The 17255-nt window shown below is 40.0% G+C and overlaps 1 protein-coding gene across 1 annotated transcript in view; it reads right to left on the reverse strand.

Moving 5' to 3' along the window:
• ITSN1 (intersectin 1) overlaps positions 1–17255 on the reverse strand; it is a 189781-nt gene that overhangs the window by 115164 nt on the left and 57362 nt on the right. The window contains 3 exon segments of the mRNA XM_032472559.1: positions 2042–2138; positions 3768–3947; positions 10862–11022. Coding sequence (XP_032328450.1) covers positions 2042–2138; positions 3768–3947; positions 10862–11022 — 438 coding nt within the window.

The following is a 17255-nucleotide window of genomic DNA, read 5'->3' on the forward strand; positions in this document are numbered from 1 at the left end:
CTCTGCTGAGTCACTAAAGCCTGGCTCAAGAATTAATGATTGAAAGGATATGATCGTGCAGTCACAAAAGTAGCAGTTCAACCAGAACTGGTAACAATTTAAATAGTAAATCAGCCACAGGGCAATCATAGAATCTTTAGTTCCTCCTTGAAGTACCTAGATAACAGTATCTGACATGCATTTCTTGAGTTGTTTTACAGAAGATAAAACTCCCACCAAATGGAAGGAGTTAACTACATGATGACCATAAGCACGTAGTCCCCAGACAAGCTGGAGCCTAAGGATTGATAACACTAACCCCATGACACCACCCTGTCACCTCACCATCAATCAGAGAATTGTACACAAGCTGACCACACTCCCTGCAATCTCCCTTCCTCACTTTGCCTTTAAAAATGTTTCCCTGAAACCTAACAGGGAGCTGGAGTTTTCATTAGTGCTCCAGACTCCTCGTCTGGCACCTCACGATAAATGCTGCACTTTCCTTCACCACAGCCAGGTGGCAGTCGATTGGCCTTACTCCGTCTGAGCAAGTGGACCCAACATTTAAATAGCATTAATGTTGCTAATACTGGTTGTTTATTCTTGCTAATGCCACAAATCAATTTTAGGACAGATTTCAAAATCACCTGTGAAAAGTCAGAGAACACTCAAAGTTCAACATGGTATGGGAGAAAGAATAAAAAAACATGGAATTTAGTGTTAGATGATTTCAATTTGATCTCAGCTCTGCTGTTTGGTAAGCTGTAAACCACGGGTGAGAAATATAACCTCTCTGGGTATCTACTCCCTCACAACTCTGAGACAGTCTCTACCACACAGGTGGTTGTGGGGGCTGACTGGGACCGATGTGGTGTCTGGCAAAGCAGATACCCGATAAATATTCCTGCATCTTAGCAGTAAAACCTTAATTAAATGGAACGAACACAAGTACCTATACACTACAATTAACTGAAGTTTCTAGAGCAAATTTTAAGAATGTCTACCTTAAAACCAGAAAGACCTCAGTCCAACTCTTAGCTCTATCACTGATGAGTTATCCTGAGCAAGTCACTAACGGCCCCTGAGCTTCCTCCCCATCTATAACATAGAGAAAATAAGAGTCCTCTTATGGGGAAGAAGGTGAGCATTGAAGGAGTTAATGTGCATAAAGCATTTGGCACAGTGCTTTTCAGTTTATGGATGTTCTTTACATTATTTTTTTAAAGGTAATGAATGACTGAATTATATTCAACATGCTCGTCCCTTTAAAGTGGAAAAATGACTTGATTTACTTAGGAAAGATTTCTAATGAGGACTGAAACAAGAAAAGATGGAATCATCTTCATTTACATGACCTTTTCATTTGAAAAGCTTTGAGACAGCTTATGGAGACTTAATTTTTCATCTTAGTGCAGGAGTATGCAGGAGAAAAAAATTTAAATGAAAATGTGAAAGATGAAAGATAAGATGAAACCAAGATAACACAAAAATATGAAAGATAATGTGAAACCAAAATTGGCCAAAATATGAGCAAACAGGTCACGTAAGCTTTACCAAAATAGCACCCCATACTTGATTAATAACAACTGCCCACTAACCTGAATGACACATTTCATAAAGAGTAATCTGAAGTTTTACTAATAACTGGCACAGACTCCAGAAGATTATCTGAGATAAAATTTAAATAAGGCTAATTTGGCTCTAATCTTCATATAAAAATTTTTATACACAAAAACTTTTAAAAGATTGACACAAAATAGTTAATTTGCTTTTCTCCCCTCATACCTACAGTTCTACTTTTTTAGTTTTAAACATTTACTACTGTCTATTTATTATCTTCTTTAAAAAAATCAACATGCAAAGCCTTTAAAGGAAAAGTCGTGTCTTTGTCTCTGTCATCTCTACAACACATAAATAAAACCTTGTAACATTATCCAGAATTAAGAAAATTAGTATTCTATAACAGAAGATAAAAATATAGCTAATTCATTTTCAAACTTATGAGTCAATCAGGTAATTGCTTTAACCAAACTGCCCATTTAAAAACAAGCAAACTTACCTAGCCACATCAAATGACTGTGCCTTCTGTAACTTAGTGTTTAACTGTGACCCTGGACCAGATCTACTAAAGGAAGAACTCTTTGGCAATGTGGCGGCTGTAAAAATAAATAAATGTTGAATGACTTTTAATTCTACAAAAATGAGGAACTTTTCCCTATTTACAAAAATTAAAATGCATAGTCATCAAATCTAACGCAGAAATTATTCCTCCCTTCTTACCATTCTGGACTCAAAAAGAGTTATTCCCTCCTGGCTTTCTGCCCTCCAGGCAAAACTGTTTTACTTGTTCCTTCTGAAAATTACCTTACTAAGTAGTAACGTTTGCATCCATAAAATTTGACTCTTCATTAAACATTTAGTATCACATTTTACAGGATCTGTTCCAACAGTTAAAGAAATAATAGCTCAAATAGAGAGATGGCACAGGAGGAGCTGAGGTATTAGGTCCAGATGTAAGAGCCAAGCAGTTACAGACTTGCAGTCTTGGCCAGATAACATGTGACGCTGGGAGCGCCAGCTTAGGCATCTGAGTCTCATTCAGGCTGGTTAGCTGTGTGTCAGGGGAAAAACCCAGCCATATCCACATTCCCCTCAGCTTTGTCTATTATCTTCCAACATTCGCCATTAACCACTAAAGAAAACAAGACAGTGTGTGGATTCACTGATGCTGCCGGGAAAATAATCACAAGTACTTTCTCGGCTGCCATCACACCTGCAGTCATGGTCACCTATGAAAGATGAACTACATGTGACAAGAACATCATAAAACCAAGAGGTCCACTAAGATTCCTTGGCTGTAACTTAGAGACAGAGGTAATAAATCCAGGAGCCTAGGGAGAGTCAAATTTAAGGCTCAAACACACACTGTTATCGCTACTGAATTTACTCAGACATATTCAAAGTACCTAAAAACTTGGGGGGGCGGGTATAGCTCAGTGGAAGAGTGTGTGCTTAGCATGCACGAGGTCCTAGGTTCAATCCCCAGTACCTTCATTAAAAAAAATAATAAAAATTAAATACATTAAAAAAAAAAACTCCATATTGATATGAATCCATTCAGATTTGCTAGACTAAGGCTATCTACATGTGTAGTTTATGTTTTATTTCAATTAAAGGGAAAAAGACTGAATAAAGTCTTGAGATGAAATGAACTAAACCAGGAACTTTTTAATCCTTTGTTCAATTAAGCCAGCATGTAATACTATAACCTTAATATATTTAGTTATTCAATAGACTTCCTTCCTGCTCTGTGTCTGATTCACTCCACCTCCTCAAAAAAAAAAAGCAATGTTCTTTTTTTTTCCCCTCCCACATAATTCTACTCCTGAGGGACTGGCTTGTTTATCAGCAATCCATAGCAGCTGAAGAAAAGTAGTAACTGATACATGGAAATGAAAAATGTTCAAATGCTGTTCAAACTTCAGCCGCTCTCATCAAGCCCTTAAAAGGAAATGATGCTTTTGGATTGGCTACAGAGTTCACCTTTGTGCACGATGGCACCCAGAGGCGGCACCGTTTCATTCTCCTTTCCCTCTCTAATCGAGCACATCCTCAAAATGAGACATTACATGAAGAAGAAAACAAAAAAGATAATTTCTTCCGAATAAAATACCATTTAAATATAATCAGAAAGGGAAGACAGAAGGCTTCACAAAAAGGAAGAGTGAAATTGTGTGTAATTTTACATGTAAGAGTTCAGCCTGTGGTTTCAGCAGGTCACCTACCAGGATGAGCAAACGCAGGCAGAGGCTGTATGACCGGGGGTGCCCCATTAGCCAGGGGGGGCACTGCTGCCGCAGGGACAGACGATACAAGGGGTGGAGACATTCCGACAACTGGAATGGAGCCCATTGGCACTGGAGCAACAGCGGTCAGCGGGGGCATGCTGGGGATACCGCCCATACCTGTGAAGGGAAAAACCCCAACCAAGTTCGCATGGAACCACATTTCAGCATTCAATGACAATTAACCCAGGACTGCATGAAGAAGAAAATCACTTTCCAGTTGTAGTAGAGCCCCACTGAAAATCTAAATTCAGATTAGTCATTTTGAAGAGTACTAAAAATTCTCCAGGATCACATCAAGAGGGCTCAAGGCCCACCTTGAACAGGAATCTACTGGCTGAAGCTGAGGCCAGTAAGAAAAGTTAACTGCAGTGGACTGAAAGCCGCCATGGAGAATTCAGTTCATAGATTCACAATGATATTTAAAATAAAAAAAAAAAATCCTAACTTGTCACCATGGGGGATCAATTTATTTTGAAAACTAGTGAGTGAATAAAGGGGGAAAATAAATCAAACATTTATTCTGCCTTTCCTTTACATACTGAACCTCAGAGTAACCAAACGTTTGATGAAGTATCTCTTTATAGAAGTGAAGTATTCTAACCAAAAAAATGAAGAAATGATAGAACTAAAATAAATGTTTCCTTTCTTTTTTCTTTCTCTGTCTCAACTTGTGATATTGTGACATAATAAGACATATTATATCTGGTCTTTGTCCCCAGGTCGTGGTTCCTGACAGGTCTCCTAAAACCCTTTTAATTTCCTGACTGACAGGAACACCTTGGTCTCCGGTTCCTGACACAAGGGCTTCTGAGACCGCTGGAATCTCAGGAGTGGTAAGAAAGTCTTGAATGAGGTGAGTGGTGACTGGGGGACAATAAACAGCTACAGAATGGGAGCTGGTCACAGGAAAGACCACGGCATGACTAGAGAGGGTTGGAACTTTCAGCCCCATCCCACCCACAACCTCCACAGATCTCAGGGGAGGGCAGAGAGGCTGCAGATGTAGCTAATGAAAGGCTAATGATTTAATCAAGTGTGCCCATGTATGAAACTTCTATAAAACTCCTACACTACAAAGTCTGGACAGCTTCCAGGCTGGTGAATGCATCCATGTGCTGGGAGGGTGGTGCACCCCCACTCCACAGAGACAGAGGCGCCTGCACTTTGGACCCTTCCAGACCTCACCCCGTCCACCTCTCCACCTGTCTGTTCCTCTGTATCCTTTATAATATCCTTTATAATAGACCAGCAAAGTAAGTAAATGTCTCCCTAAGTTTGTGAGCTGTTCTAGCAAATTACAGAAAGGGGGAAACAGGTTTGCGGGAAACCTCTGACTTTGCAGTCAAGTCAGACAGAAGCATGGGTCCCCTGGGGCCCATTACTTGTGACTCAGGCCTGAAGTGAGGGCAGTCCTCTGGGACTGAGCCCTTACAATTGTGGAATCTGACACTGTGTCTGGAAGTTAGCGTCAGAATTGCATTTAATTATAAGGTACTAAGTTAGTGTCCAGAGAGCTGGAAAATTGGTTGGTGTGGTTTTTCTGGACACAAAATTCTTGGCTGACTGTTTCCTTGAGAATCCTAAATATGTTACTCCATTTCCTCCTGGCATGAAGCACTGCTGCAGAAAAGTCTGAAGGCCTTCTAATTTTCTTTCTCTTGCAAACCATGTGCTTTCTTTTTCTACGTGCCCGAATGATTTTTTTGTTTTACTAGAACATAACTTAGTGCTGATCTCTCAGAATCAGTATTCTCAGGCACATGCTCTATTCTTTCAAATTTAGTTTCAAATCTTTTATTTTAAGAAAGCTGTCTTGAACCAGTTTTTAATCATTTGTTCTGTGCCCTGGCTTTGGTTTTCTTCTTCAGGGACCCCCACACACCATCTATTCACTTTTCTTTGCCTTCAATATTTGCCACTTTTTCTCAGATCCCTTTTATCTCTTTTTTTCATTTCCTTTTAAAGTGTGAAATCTTCCTCTTTTTATCTTATGTTTCTCTTCAGACAGCCTCTCTTGTGTTGCTTCTGGTTCAGTCTTCATTTCTGAACTGACTTTTTCTTTTATGTCTCATTCTTTCCTGAGTGGTCACCTGATTTCTGAGGTTTTAAAATTCTGATCTGTGTCCGTCTTTCATGACTTGTACCATTTTCTTGGTACCTTTCAGCCTGTTTTGAGAGAGCAGGTTACTGGTGTGCTCCCACTGTCCACAGCGGCGCTGCTCAGCCCTTCACTCTCTTCTTCTGATAATAACTCTGTGTGGGATTTGACCTTGCCTGGTACTGCCTGTCGTTCATTTGGATGAGAGCCCTGCTTCCTGGGATTTCCAGGTTCCGTTCTCCTCCCCCGCTTTGGTCTGAACCTTATTCTCCTTCTGTCTCTGTGTCGCTGCCCTGCTTAATTTTTATTCCAGGTCCCAGCCATTCCTCCTCGGTGTGGGATCCTGTCCCAAAAGGCAGACTTGTTGGGTCAGTTTTGAGAGTTTCCAGGGACCATACTGCTCCAGATTGTTCTCATCTTCTTATCTCAGGCACAATCACTGTCACTATTTTTTAACATCATAATCTTTCCATTTTAAGTTACTTACTCATCTTAAATTGCCACTGCAAAGACTATTATCCTTTTATCAACCAGACCGTTTTCTGAATGAATGAGTATTTTCTGAATACTTCCAAATAAACACACCTTCCAGAGTCCTCTGAGGCTCTGGGGTGGGCTGGACTTTTACATGCCATCCCTCCTCACTCTGCTAAGTCTCAGTTCTTGAAATTCTCCCATCTCCCCTCCACCGTTTTCCCCTCTGCTCTAAAACTGCAGGAGCACCTCCCATCCTTGGGCTGACACACTCCTTCAGCTTTGTCTCTCCCTTACACTTAAACTCGCCCTTCTTCCAAGCCCCCAGCAGGTTTTTGTCCTGACCACTCCAGAAAACTACTCATCAAGGTCAGACACAAGCTTGTCCTGTCAAACCCCATCACATGCCTACCCTGTTCTTACTCAATCCCTCAGAAGCAACTTCAACATCGGAGCATTCCCTCCTTGAAACACTTTTTCTTGGCTACTAGGACACCAGCCTCCTCCCACTTCACTCTGTTTCTGGCTTCTTCCCTTCTACTAGACTTTTAAATGTCACAGATGGCCAGGGATGGTCCTAGGTCTTCAACCTGCTCTAGCTACACTTTGTCAACCTAGATAAAGAGGGAAACTGAGGCAAGCCTGCATTACCAGAAGTTGAGTTTATTCAGAAACAGCAGAAGGACTAAAATTCAGGACATGCAAACTGTAGCAAGCTACAGGTGAGTCCTCTGAGGCTTTGGGGTGGGCTGGACTTACGGGCAACAACGAGGGGAGAATGCAGTCAGAGTCCAAGCACTGGACTTGAGGAGGAGGAGAGGCTCTTGGTGGAAGTTCATTGGTCATGGGATCAGTTTCAGTTTCCTGTAAATGACTGATCAGTCCCTCAGTCCTTAAGTTTCATTTTCCTGACGACCCACGTGTGGGATTCTCCATGTTATATCCTCTGCTTCAATGGAAAGACTGAAATCCTCTCACAACTTTCTAAGATATCCAGTCCCAGGGCTTTCAATGCCATCCACACTCAAACTCTCCCAGGGCTGACAGACCCCTCCTGAGTCGCAGACACAAAGATTCATCTGCCTCTTTAACATCTCCGCTTGGAAATGTACTAGGGCCCTCAAACTCAATACTGCCAAAATCTGATGTACTTTTCCTCCGCAATACAGGGTATCATGAATCCAACTCTACCTAACTTCCACGTGGATTATCACCACCCAGGATCTAAATCGCCTTATCTCTTGCCAGAGGCAAAAAGCCTCCTCTCTGATTTCCCTGATTCTACCATCATCTCCCTGTGGTACCCTCCCCCCACCCCCGCAATCCAGTCTTCAGATAACACAGATTATTTTTCCTAAGTGTCTTTCAACCACGTGACATCCCTGGTTAAAAGCTTTCAATTGCATTTAGAAAAAAAAATGCTAACTCCTTAGTGGTTTTATCAGGTCCCAAGCCATCTGGCTCCTGCCTTACCACCTGACCTTAAGGCCTAAGGATACTCCAGCTACAGGGCTCTCTCTTTTTTTAACGTATCTTTTTTTTTTTTTTTTTGCTTCTTTTGGGAGGGGTAATTAGTTTTATTTATTTGCTTATTTATTTATTTTTGATGGCGATACTGGGGATCTAACCCAGGACTTCATGCATACTAAGCACACGCTCTACTCCTGAGCTACACTCTCCCCCCAAGGCTCTCACTATTGTTCCTCCTGTGAACCAAGCTCATTTTTGCCTTAGGACCTGTTGCTTTTGCCTGGTGGTCTTCTCCCCTCACATGGCTCTCATCCCTAAGCCAGCTCAAAAGCTATCTCCTCAGAGAAGTCTCCCATAAACCCCTGTCCTGTCAGTCTCTCTCACATTATGCTGTTTTATGGAATTACCATTTGTTTGCTTCCCCCAATTTAACAAGCAGCCCCACTGCAGCAGGAGCCATGATGTCTTTCTTGCTGCCACCATCTTCCCAGCAGCCAGGACACAGCTGGGGCTTAAAAATATTGAAAAGAAGAATTATGCTGTCTGCAAATTCACCGCAGGAAGAAGGGATGAGGCACTCATAGAATGTCCTGCAATACAGCTGGGGACCCGTAGGAAAGTCACAGGATCACTGCGCCCCATTTTCCTCTTCTTAACAAAATGATTGTTCAACCCCTACCCAGTCTTAATTCCATGGGGTGTTAACATTTGCATTAACCGTGGAAGAGGGATGACACCCCACGCCACTCTGATGCCTGTGGAACAATGAAAGTGGGAGAGGGAATGCGGTAAGAAAATCAAGAATCTTTAGGAAAACTCTGAGTTTGGAGAGGCTCTACTTCCCTTTCAGAAATACGGTCTTGAGCAAACTGTTCAACTTCTTGGAATCTCAGTTCACTCGTTTATGTAACAGGGCCAATAACATCTGCACACTTTTAGGGTTCCTGTTGTGACCAAATAAAATACTTTATGTGAAGGCCTACCACAGGGCTAGGAAATCTATGGTCAGATAATGTCTAATATTAATTAGAAGATGACAACAGTAATAAAGTGTGTTCTCAAGTTATCAAGTCGCCAGAAGACGCGTAAGAAAAATATTAGCTTGGGCTGAGCTGAGAGGCTGGAACTAGATTTAATAGCAAAGGCCAGATCTGTGAGTAAACGTGGGCAAAGTGGGTTTTTTTGGACCATGTACTTTAACTTTTCTCATTTTCTGCTATTCCCTCATGATTAATCCTCTTGAAAATAGTTAACTGAGAATGCTGATGCGACAAGAACGAGGGGAGGGAAGGCAGCAGAGAAGCCAAGGGGAAGAGCCAAGGCAGGAGAGCAGCTCAGAAATCCCGGCTTTCCTTAGAGGCGGTGGCGGGTGACTCAATGACTGTACAACCCTCTGGCAGGGAGGCCACCACGTCCTGAAAATAAATCGGCAATATTCCTAGAGCTGAAATTCCTACAGCAGAACGGAATAAGAGAAGACATATTAAATGTCAGAGGAAGAATTACTGACACCTGGGTTTGAGGGGAAACGAGGAAATGGGATGCCCGTGGTTATCTGACCCCTTCTCCACTCCGAGGTTTCCTCTTGCAGCCCTGGAGGGGAGGCCAAAAGAGAACCAAACACATTTTAGCTGTTTTGGGTCCCAACCAAACGTTGGCTACAGGGACTTTCAGAGATTCAGAGCAACGTCCACTTTTAAACAAGCTGGTTAAGGGCATAGCTCAGTAGCAGAGCAAGCTTAGTAGGCTTGAGGTCCTGGGTTTGATTCCCAGGACCTCCATTCAAAAAATAAATAATAAAATAAAATAAAACGTAATTACTGCACCCCCACCGAAAAAAAAAAAGTGAACTAGAAATTAAACTACCTTTAAAGAAAAAAATAAAGAAGCTGGCATAAGGGCCGGGTGCTGTGAACAGGCAATAGACTAGGGGAAGAGGGGTCCTGGGCCCTTGGAGCCGACTGCACTGTTCACTACCGCTCTTCCTAGCCTTTGCTCACACCTGACTTTTTGAATTTTTCCTTCTTCTCTTGGGTCACTATCCTATTTGCCTCACCCCAAATCTGTAACTTTCCCCTTAAAATAACCAGACTTGCAGCTAAACAATGCATGTTTTAACTCTATTAAGTAAAAACGTGCCATTTATTTATCTCAGCTTATCCTTCCTTGTAGCAGAGACAACCTGAACGACTACCGACTGCCCCTCCCCAATCTCCTTCACTGTATCACTTGTCATCAGATACACTGGGATGAAGAGAGGGAGAGAAACTCTATCCACAATTTTTGTGTTTTGTTTAAACAGTCTAGGAACTTTCCCATGAATCAGATGTTAGATCTGATTACCATGATCTCTAAATCAACCTAAATAATTAAAGTCTAGGGTAAGAATAGAGAAGAAATCAGAACTGTTGGTGATCTTAGTCAACTAATTACTATTCAATTTTTAAGAAAAAAGATCTGACTAAAAGACAGCTTTTTATAGAATTATTTTTTAAATTGGGATGATAATGTTTACTTTTTTCCCCGTGGTATTTTGTTCTAAGAAAGCACTTACTGTGGCCAATTGCCTCCATACCATGAATAGAATACATATCTCTAGACACCATTAACCAAAGGAGATATTTATGCACAAGGAAACACAAAGATATCTTGGAAACAGAAAACCAAAAGGAAGTATGTGTCAATGTGAAGAGACAAGAATCCCAGAAGAGCAAGAAGAGACAGAAGACATAACCGTACATTCAAGCTTGTTTCTGCTTCCCTGACCATCTGCACCTTGGCTTTTGTTTTCATTACTCTCACTCCAGGGTTAGACTGTGAACACACTTCTCTTCTGGCACTATCGTTTTTGCACAGGGCCATCATTTTTCAGACAGAACTACCTCCTAGAATTTCACAACGCTACAAATTAAAAGGGGGGGGAAAAGGGGAAATATTTATCTTAAAAATATACAATGAAATACAGGAACTGATCCCATTTCAGACTTACCAAACGCTGGTGCACTAGAAATAGCAACTGGTTGCTGTTTCATGACAGGGGGAAGCGTACTGGGGAGCTGATAGCCTTGCAGCTTCAGTTTGATGAGTTTCATAGCTATGGAGAACTCCACTTGATCCATCCTCCCATCATTGTTCATATCAGCTAGCGCCCTGCAAGCCAACAGTTTATGCTTAGAATGACTGTGACCCTAAAAGAACCTTCCGCAAACCACCACTCCCACCCACACAAAAACTAAACAGCTCCCTTGATCCCACGGAGAACAAAACAAAGCAAAAACAAAACTTGTTTACCAAGCTGTAGGGGAAAATGGATCAGGTTTTATATAAATGTGAAATACTTTTTATTGTGTTACTCTTTACTTAGATGACACACAAGGTAATTTTCAGTCTCCGTTTCAGGATATATATACTATGGACATTAAACAGGGTTTCCTTTTGGAGTGATGAAAATCTTCTAAACTGGACAGCGGTGGTGGTTGCACTACTCTGAACAGACTAAAAACCAATGAATATACCCTTTACGTGACAATAAAGCTATTAAGGGAGAAAAGTATTTAGAAACAGTTTATTTCAGGACACTTGACTAGACTGCATCAGCACCTCTTTGGGGTCCTACAAACCTCACTATGGGGACATGACTTGCTATGCTATGCTATAATACTATCATCCTTTTAAAACTGGGAAAATTAATTAAATGAGCTTACAAATGCGCTTAACTATTTGAAAGTGGTGCTCAAACATAAACGGTCAAATGCAACTTCCAATGAGCTATTCGTGAAGTATTTCTCTCAAAGAAGAGTAAGCAGAAGGAAAAAAGGGGTTTGTAGTTGCAACCAGAAACTACATTTTGCAAACCAAAACTGTGTATATTCATGATTTAACCTCTTTGGCACACATTAAAAAAGGTCATTTAGATCTGTTGAAGTCTAGATATTAAAGGTGTGAGGATTTATTTTACAAACCTATCTTAAAAAAACGTTCATTTGGAATATCAAAAGTTAAGACTAGCTGGAATTAACATGCCATGATTAGCCATTCTTTAAAGGAGCCACATCCAGAAAATATCAAAACAAACAAACAAAAAAAAGGAAAATTAAGTGACACAGAGGATAACCCTATGTCACTGGAGTTAAAGAAAGAGAACATGAGTCACAATAAAAAGCGTGATAATACAACAAAGAGTAAAAATCACTAAAACTGGGAAGAATTGTAAAAGTCAACACTATTCTTCAGGAAAAATGTAAAAGGTCATAAAGTCATTAAAGGGAAACCCAAGGCTAGGGGAACCCCCTTCTGCCTCAGGGAGGAGCGCCACAGGCCTTTTGGGGTCCATGACCCCCTTCAGCAAACCACAGCAGTGGAATCTGAATTTCACTCACTGCTAGCGGCCTTGAGCATCGCTTGCCATGTTTCTTGGACATCTGGATTGGTACTTCCACGAACTGCTCATTCACGTTCTTTGCCAACTTTTCTGGTGGATTGCATATCTTTTCCTTGTCAGTTTAAAAGAGCTCACTGTATATTACATATCAACTGTCAGTTGTTGACTTTCTAAAACTTTGTCCATCTTGTGTATCGTATCTTTACCGTACTGAAATTCTACATTTTTATATATATAAAATATTCCTTTCATCATATAGCTTTATTTTCTAAGGTTGTATTATTTTATTATATTTCAATCTTGAAACCAACTGTAACTGCATGCATTTGTGTAGAGTGTATCCCAATGGATACCTAGCTTTCTCAGCAATACTTATTAATTAATCCATCCTCTTCCCACTGAAGTAAAAAATATTTTTACGGTTTATGAAATGTTCATATGAAATGAGACCTATTTCTGGATTATCTACTCTGAGTGAACAAGTCCCAGGTCAATGTGACAATAATCTGATTGCACTAGACTGTATGGCATGTTCTAGTATCTAACAAGCCTTTTTTTTTTTTTTTAACTTTGGCTATTCACAGATATTTCTTCTTCCCTATGAACATTAAGATCATTTATCTATTCTGCAAACAACTCTATTGAAATCGAAGATGAAACTGCATTAGATACATTAATTTTTAGAGAACTGACATATTTATGATAGTTTGTCCAAAGAAAATAGTATGTTCAGTTCTACTAATATTTCCTTTAATAAGATTATTTCACTTCCTTCATACAAGTATTTACATTTCTTGTTAAACGTATTATTAGGAATTTTATCCTTCTTGTCGCTCTTTTACTTACAGCATTCCCCCCACTTCCATATTCAGGTGTTTATTTCAAGCACAGAGAAAAATTTTGCTTTATTAATCATTTCTGTTGGCTGTACTCAGCTATCTTACCAAACTTCTATGAATCTTACACAATCTCATAACTAGACAAACAGAGAGTTAACTTTCATTTCCAGTATTTACACCATTCCTTTTTTATTGGTCTTATTGCCTCTAAGACATCCCTGAATCAGTGAGCATCCCCGCTTACTTTTGAGTTTAAACAAAATGGCCATAGTGTTTCATTATTTAGAATAATATTTGGTACTGATTTTTAGAAAGTAATTTGACATATTTAAGCAGTTCCCTTTTCTACTTATTAGAAATGGTTACTGTATTTTTTACCAAATGCCTAATCAGCATGTGCTGATCTGACCACACATTTTCTTTTTCCTTTTCTCTGCTGATATAATAATGTTGTGAGAATTTCTTGATTCTGAACCAATCTTGCACCCCTGGCATACGCTCAAGTTGGTCATAGTTTTCATACATTGTGAAATTCTATTTGCTAAGCATTTGCTTCAATTTTCCGTGTCTATGATCTTAATTGAGACTGGTCTCTGGTTGCTTTATTTTTGCAGTATCTTTCAGGTTTTATAAAGGAAGTTAAATAAATAAAATGAAATGGTGAGCTTTCTTTCTTTTATTAAATATTTTTTAAAAGATATTCAGCTGTTTCAAATGGTTTTCCTGGATAAAAGTTCCCCAAAATCAGCATCGACAGGCATACTTAAAAAAAAAATCAGGTAGATAAGATTCCTACTCCTTATTCCCCACACCACTGCCCCCAAAACATGCTTTCTGGAGAGAAACGGAAATATCCAGTGTGGGATAGCGAGTGGGTTAGGGGAGACAAGACTTCCTAGTACTGGCTTAATTAGAAGAAGCCTCAATGGAAGAAGAAACATGTAATGCTCAGGTTCTAAATACCTACCACAATCCCAAAACTTTTTTGAGAATTTTGTGTAATCGTTTTTAAAAAGTTCTTTTTCTCAACTAACAAAACTTAACTGTTGGGACTCCTTGGTAGTAAAAATGCAAAGTCTTTTTGGAAATAGAGTCATTACTCCTGCAAAGTTCAGCTCTCCTCCCTGCCGCCTCCCAATACACTGGAATCAAGTTAGAATTCTTTCTGTTTCTCAAGACTTCTTTGCAAAAATGATTTCAGCTCTGTGAGCCACTTCATCTCCTATTTATAGTTATTTCTCAGTTTACTCATTTCTCATAATCACCCCAAAAAACTAAGAGTCTGAGAAATTAAATTTACAAAACTTCTAAAGTTATAAAAACAGGATGATAAAAAGTGTTTCTAATAAAAAATAAGTCGAATGATTGCTATTTATGACTCTTGAAAACAAACAAATCTTAACTACAATGTTTAGTCTATTATTAAAATCTGTACATAACAACAGGCTTGGCTGAGATGAGAAAAGGACCACAAGCATGCTGAGTTCTAAGGGTAAGGTTTTTGCTTGACTTGTACAAATAAACCACATACCACTCTTATATACTGTCAGTGGGAAAAGTGCTTCAACTCCAAATGGAGTAAAATCTGGCAACATCTACAGAACTATATATGCATTTACTCTCTGACACAGCAATTCAACCCTAGAAATTTACCCTGAAGCTGTATCTCCAACAATACAAAAATACATATACTTTAACTCACTTTGCTGCATTATTTGTAATTGCAAAGTATTAGAAATAATCTAGAGCTTCAAGGTGGCAGAGTAAAAGGCCACAGAGCTCAGCCTCTCCCACAAATACATCAAAAATGCATCTACATGTAAAACAATTCTCACAGAATACCTACTGAACTTTAGAAGACTATCCCATACAATTGAAACTACAAGGAAAACCCTCACAAACCCAGATAAACAAGTTTCTGCTATGTATTTAGCACAAAGGAACTTCATTCAGTATTTTGTAGTAACCTATAATGAAAAAGAATATAAAAATATGTATATGTATGACTGAAACATTATGCTGTCTGTACACCAGAAATTGACACAACATTGTAAACTGACTATACTTCAATTAAATAAATAAATATTAGTTAGTTAATTATTTCAAAAAGAAACAACCCAGATGCAGACAACACAGGAGACTGGTTGAATAAACTATGGTATATCTTCCACAGTAAGTATTATATAACTGTAAAAAGAAAATGAGAAAGATCTCTATGGAATGATATGAGTGATCTCCAGGACATGTTGTTAAGTAAGAAAAGCAAAGAACAAAAGAAGGAGGTTACCTGCAAAGGAAGAAGGAAAGAGGAAATAATTTAAATATAAATTCGTATACATAATGTATTACGGACATGCTTTTTTCCCACAAAAACAAAGAAAGGATAATAGAAATTAATAAAACAAGTAAGAATGAGATGAAAGGATAGGAGAGGCCGTGACCCTTCTCTGAGTTTACATTTTTGTGCAGTTTGGCTTTGGGAACCTTGTTAATGTGTTATGCAGTCAAAAAATGAAATTCAGTCCACAAAGATGAGAGATCCCCCAACTGAATAAAAACAGAAATAAATAAAAGTAACAGTATTTTAAATAAGTAACATGTTCACATAGGAGGAAGGGAGGAAAAAAACTAATGCGAGCAACTTCTGAACACAGTACTTCGTATATCCTCCATCTACAAACAAAACAACTGTCAGTGACCTGGAACGCCCCGAATGGGTTTGGTGTTGGTGGTAGGGCTGAGTGAAGCAATTCTGCAACTATTCTGTTTATCACAGGGTTTGGGGGAGGCGGGAGACCAGCCCCTTCTTGCTCCATCTCATTCACTGCACCAGAGCTGTAGCCGACAGGTGCCTTTAGGGGCCCACCTCATCCACAAGGCTCATCACAGGCTGCTCATCTCTCTCACTGGGCAGATTAACCAGGTCTAATCACTCAATCATCTGTTTGTTTATTCCTCCAACAATATTTTTTTGGGGGTAGGTGTAATTAGGTTTATTGAGTTTATATTTTTAACAGAGGTACTGGGGATTGAACCCAGGACCTCATGCAAGCTAGGCATGCACTCAACCACCGAGCTACACCCTCCCGGCAACAAATATTCTTTGAACAGGGGCACCTACTAAGGTCTCGGCGCTATCTAGCAACTGCGCTTACAACCAAGAAAAAAGACAGGCAAGGTTCCTGCCCTCAGAGAGCTTGTTTCAGTGGCAGCAGACGCTCAACAAGAAAACTAACTATTCAGATTATCCCACATGACGATAAATGCTATTAAGAAATAAAACAAGGACATGGGAAAGCAGACATGTTGGGTAGGAGCAGGTGGCAGAGGGAACTACTCTAGACCAGGGGTCAAGAAGCACTTCTCTGGGGAGACGACACATGAAATGAAACCTGGAGGGCAATCAGCCAGATAGGTGAGGCTCCAGAAGAGCTGCATTACAGAAAGAGGAAATGCCAACTGTGATGCCCCTGAGGCAAAAGAAGTCCATTTAAAGAACAGAAAGAAGCTCAGTGAAACCAGAGTGCAAAAATTGAGGAAGGGAGTGGTACAAAATGAGAAAAGAAGGAAAAAGCAAGAGCCCAGATCATATTGGTCCTTACAGCCTTGGTAATGACTCTGGGTTTTCTTTTCAATAGAGGGTTTTAAACAGATTTAGTTTTAAAAAAAATTGCTTGGTGCTGCTTGGAGAATGGAATCCAAAGGCGCAGGTGTGGAAGAGCAACTCTGGTCAGGACGCTCCAAGAGTGGACACAGGTGAGAGATGACAATTCAGGATGGTAGCAAAGGAGACAGAACGAAATGGCCAGGTTGGGGATACAGTCTGTAAATGGAGTCAAAAGGATACGCTGATGGATCTGTTGTGTAGCGTAAGGAGAGGCACCAGGCATGGCTCCCAGTAGCTGGACAGATGGTCAGTGTCATGAACAGAGATGCTGAAGACTCTGGAATGTACAGGGTGTTTTGGGTTTTGGTTTTTTTTTTTTTTTTTTTTTTTGGTAAATGACTTTGGCAAATTGATCTTGCTGGAGGCTGAAGGCCCTTCTGACATATACTCAGAAGTATCCTAAGATAGAATCCTAAGGCGTCGTACAGGTGTTTGCCCTGCCCCCTTGCCCCATCCTTGAACCAGGTCACCAAGCTGTTCTAATTTTTCCCCCACA

Source organism: Camelus ferus, chromosome 1 (assembly GCF_009834535.1).
Source record: "Camelus ferus isolate YT-003-E chromosome 1, BCGSAC_Cfer_1.0, whole genome shotgun sequence".
Lineage (NCBI taxonomy): Eukaryota > Metazoa > Chordata > Mammalia > Artiodactyla > Camelidae > Camelus > Camelus ferus.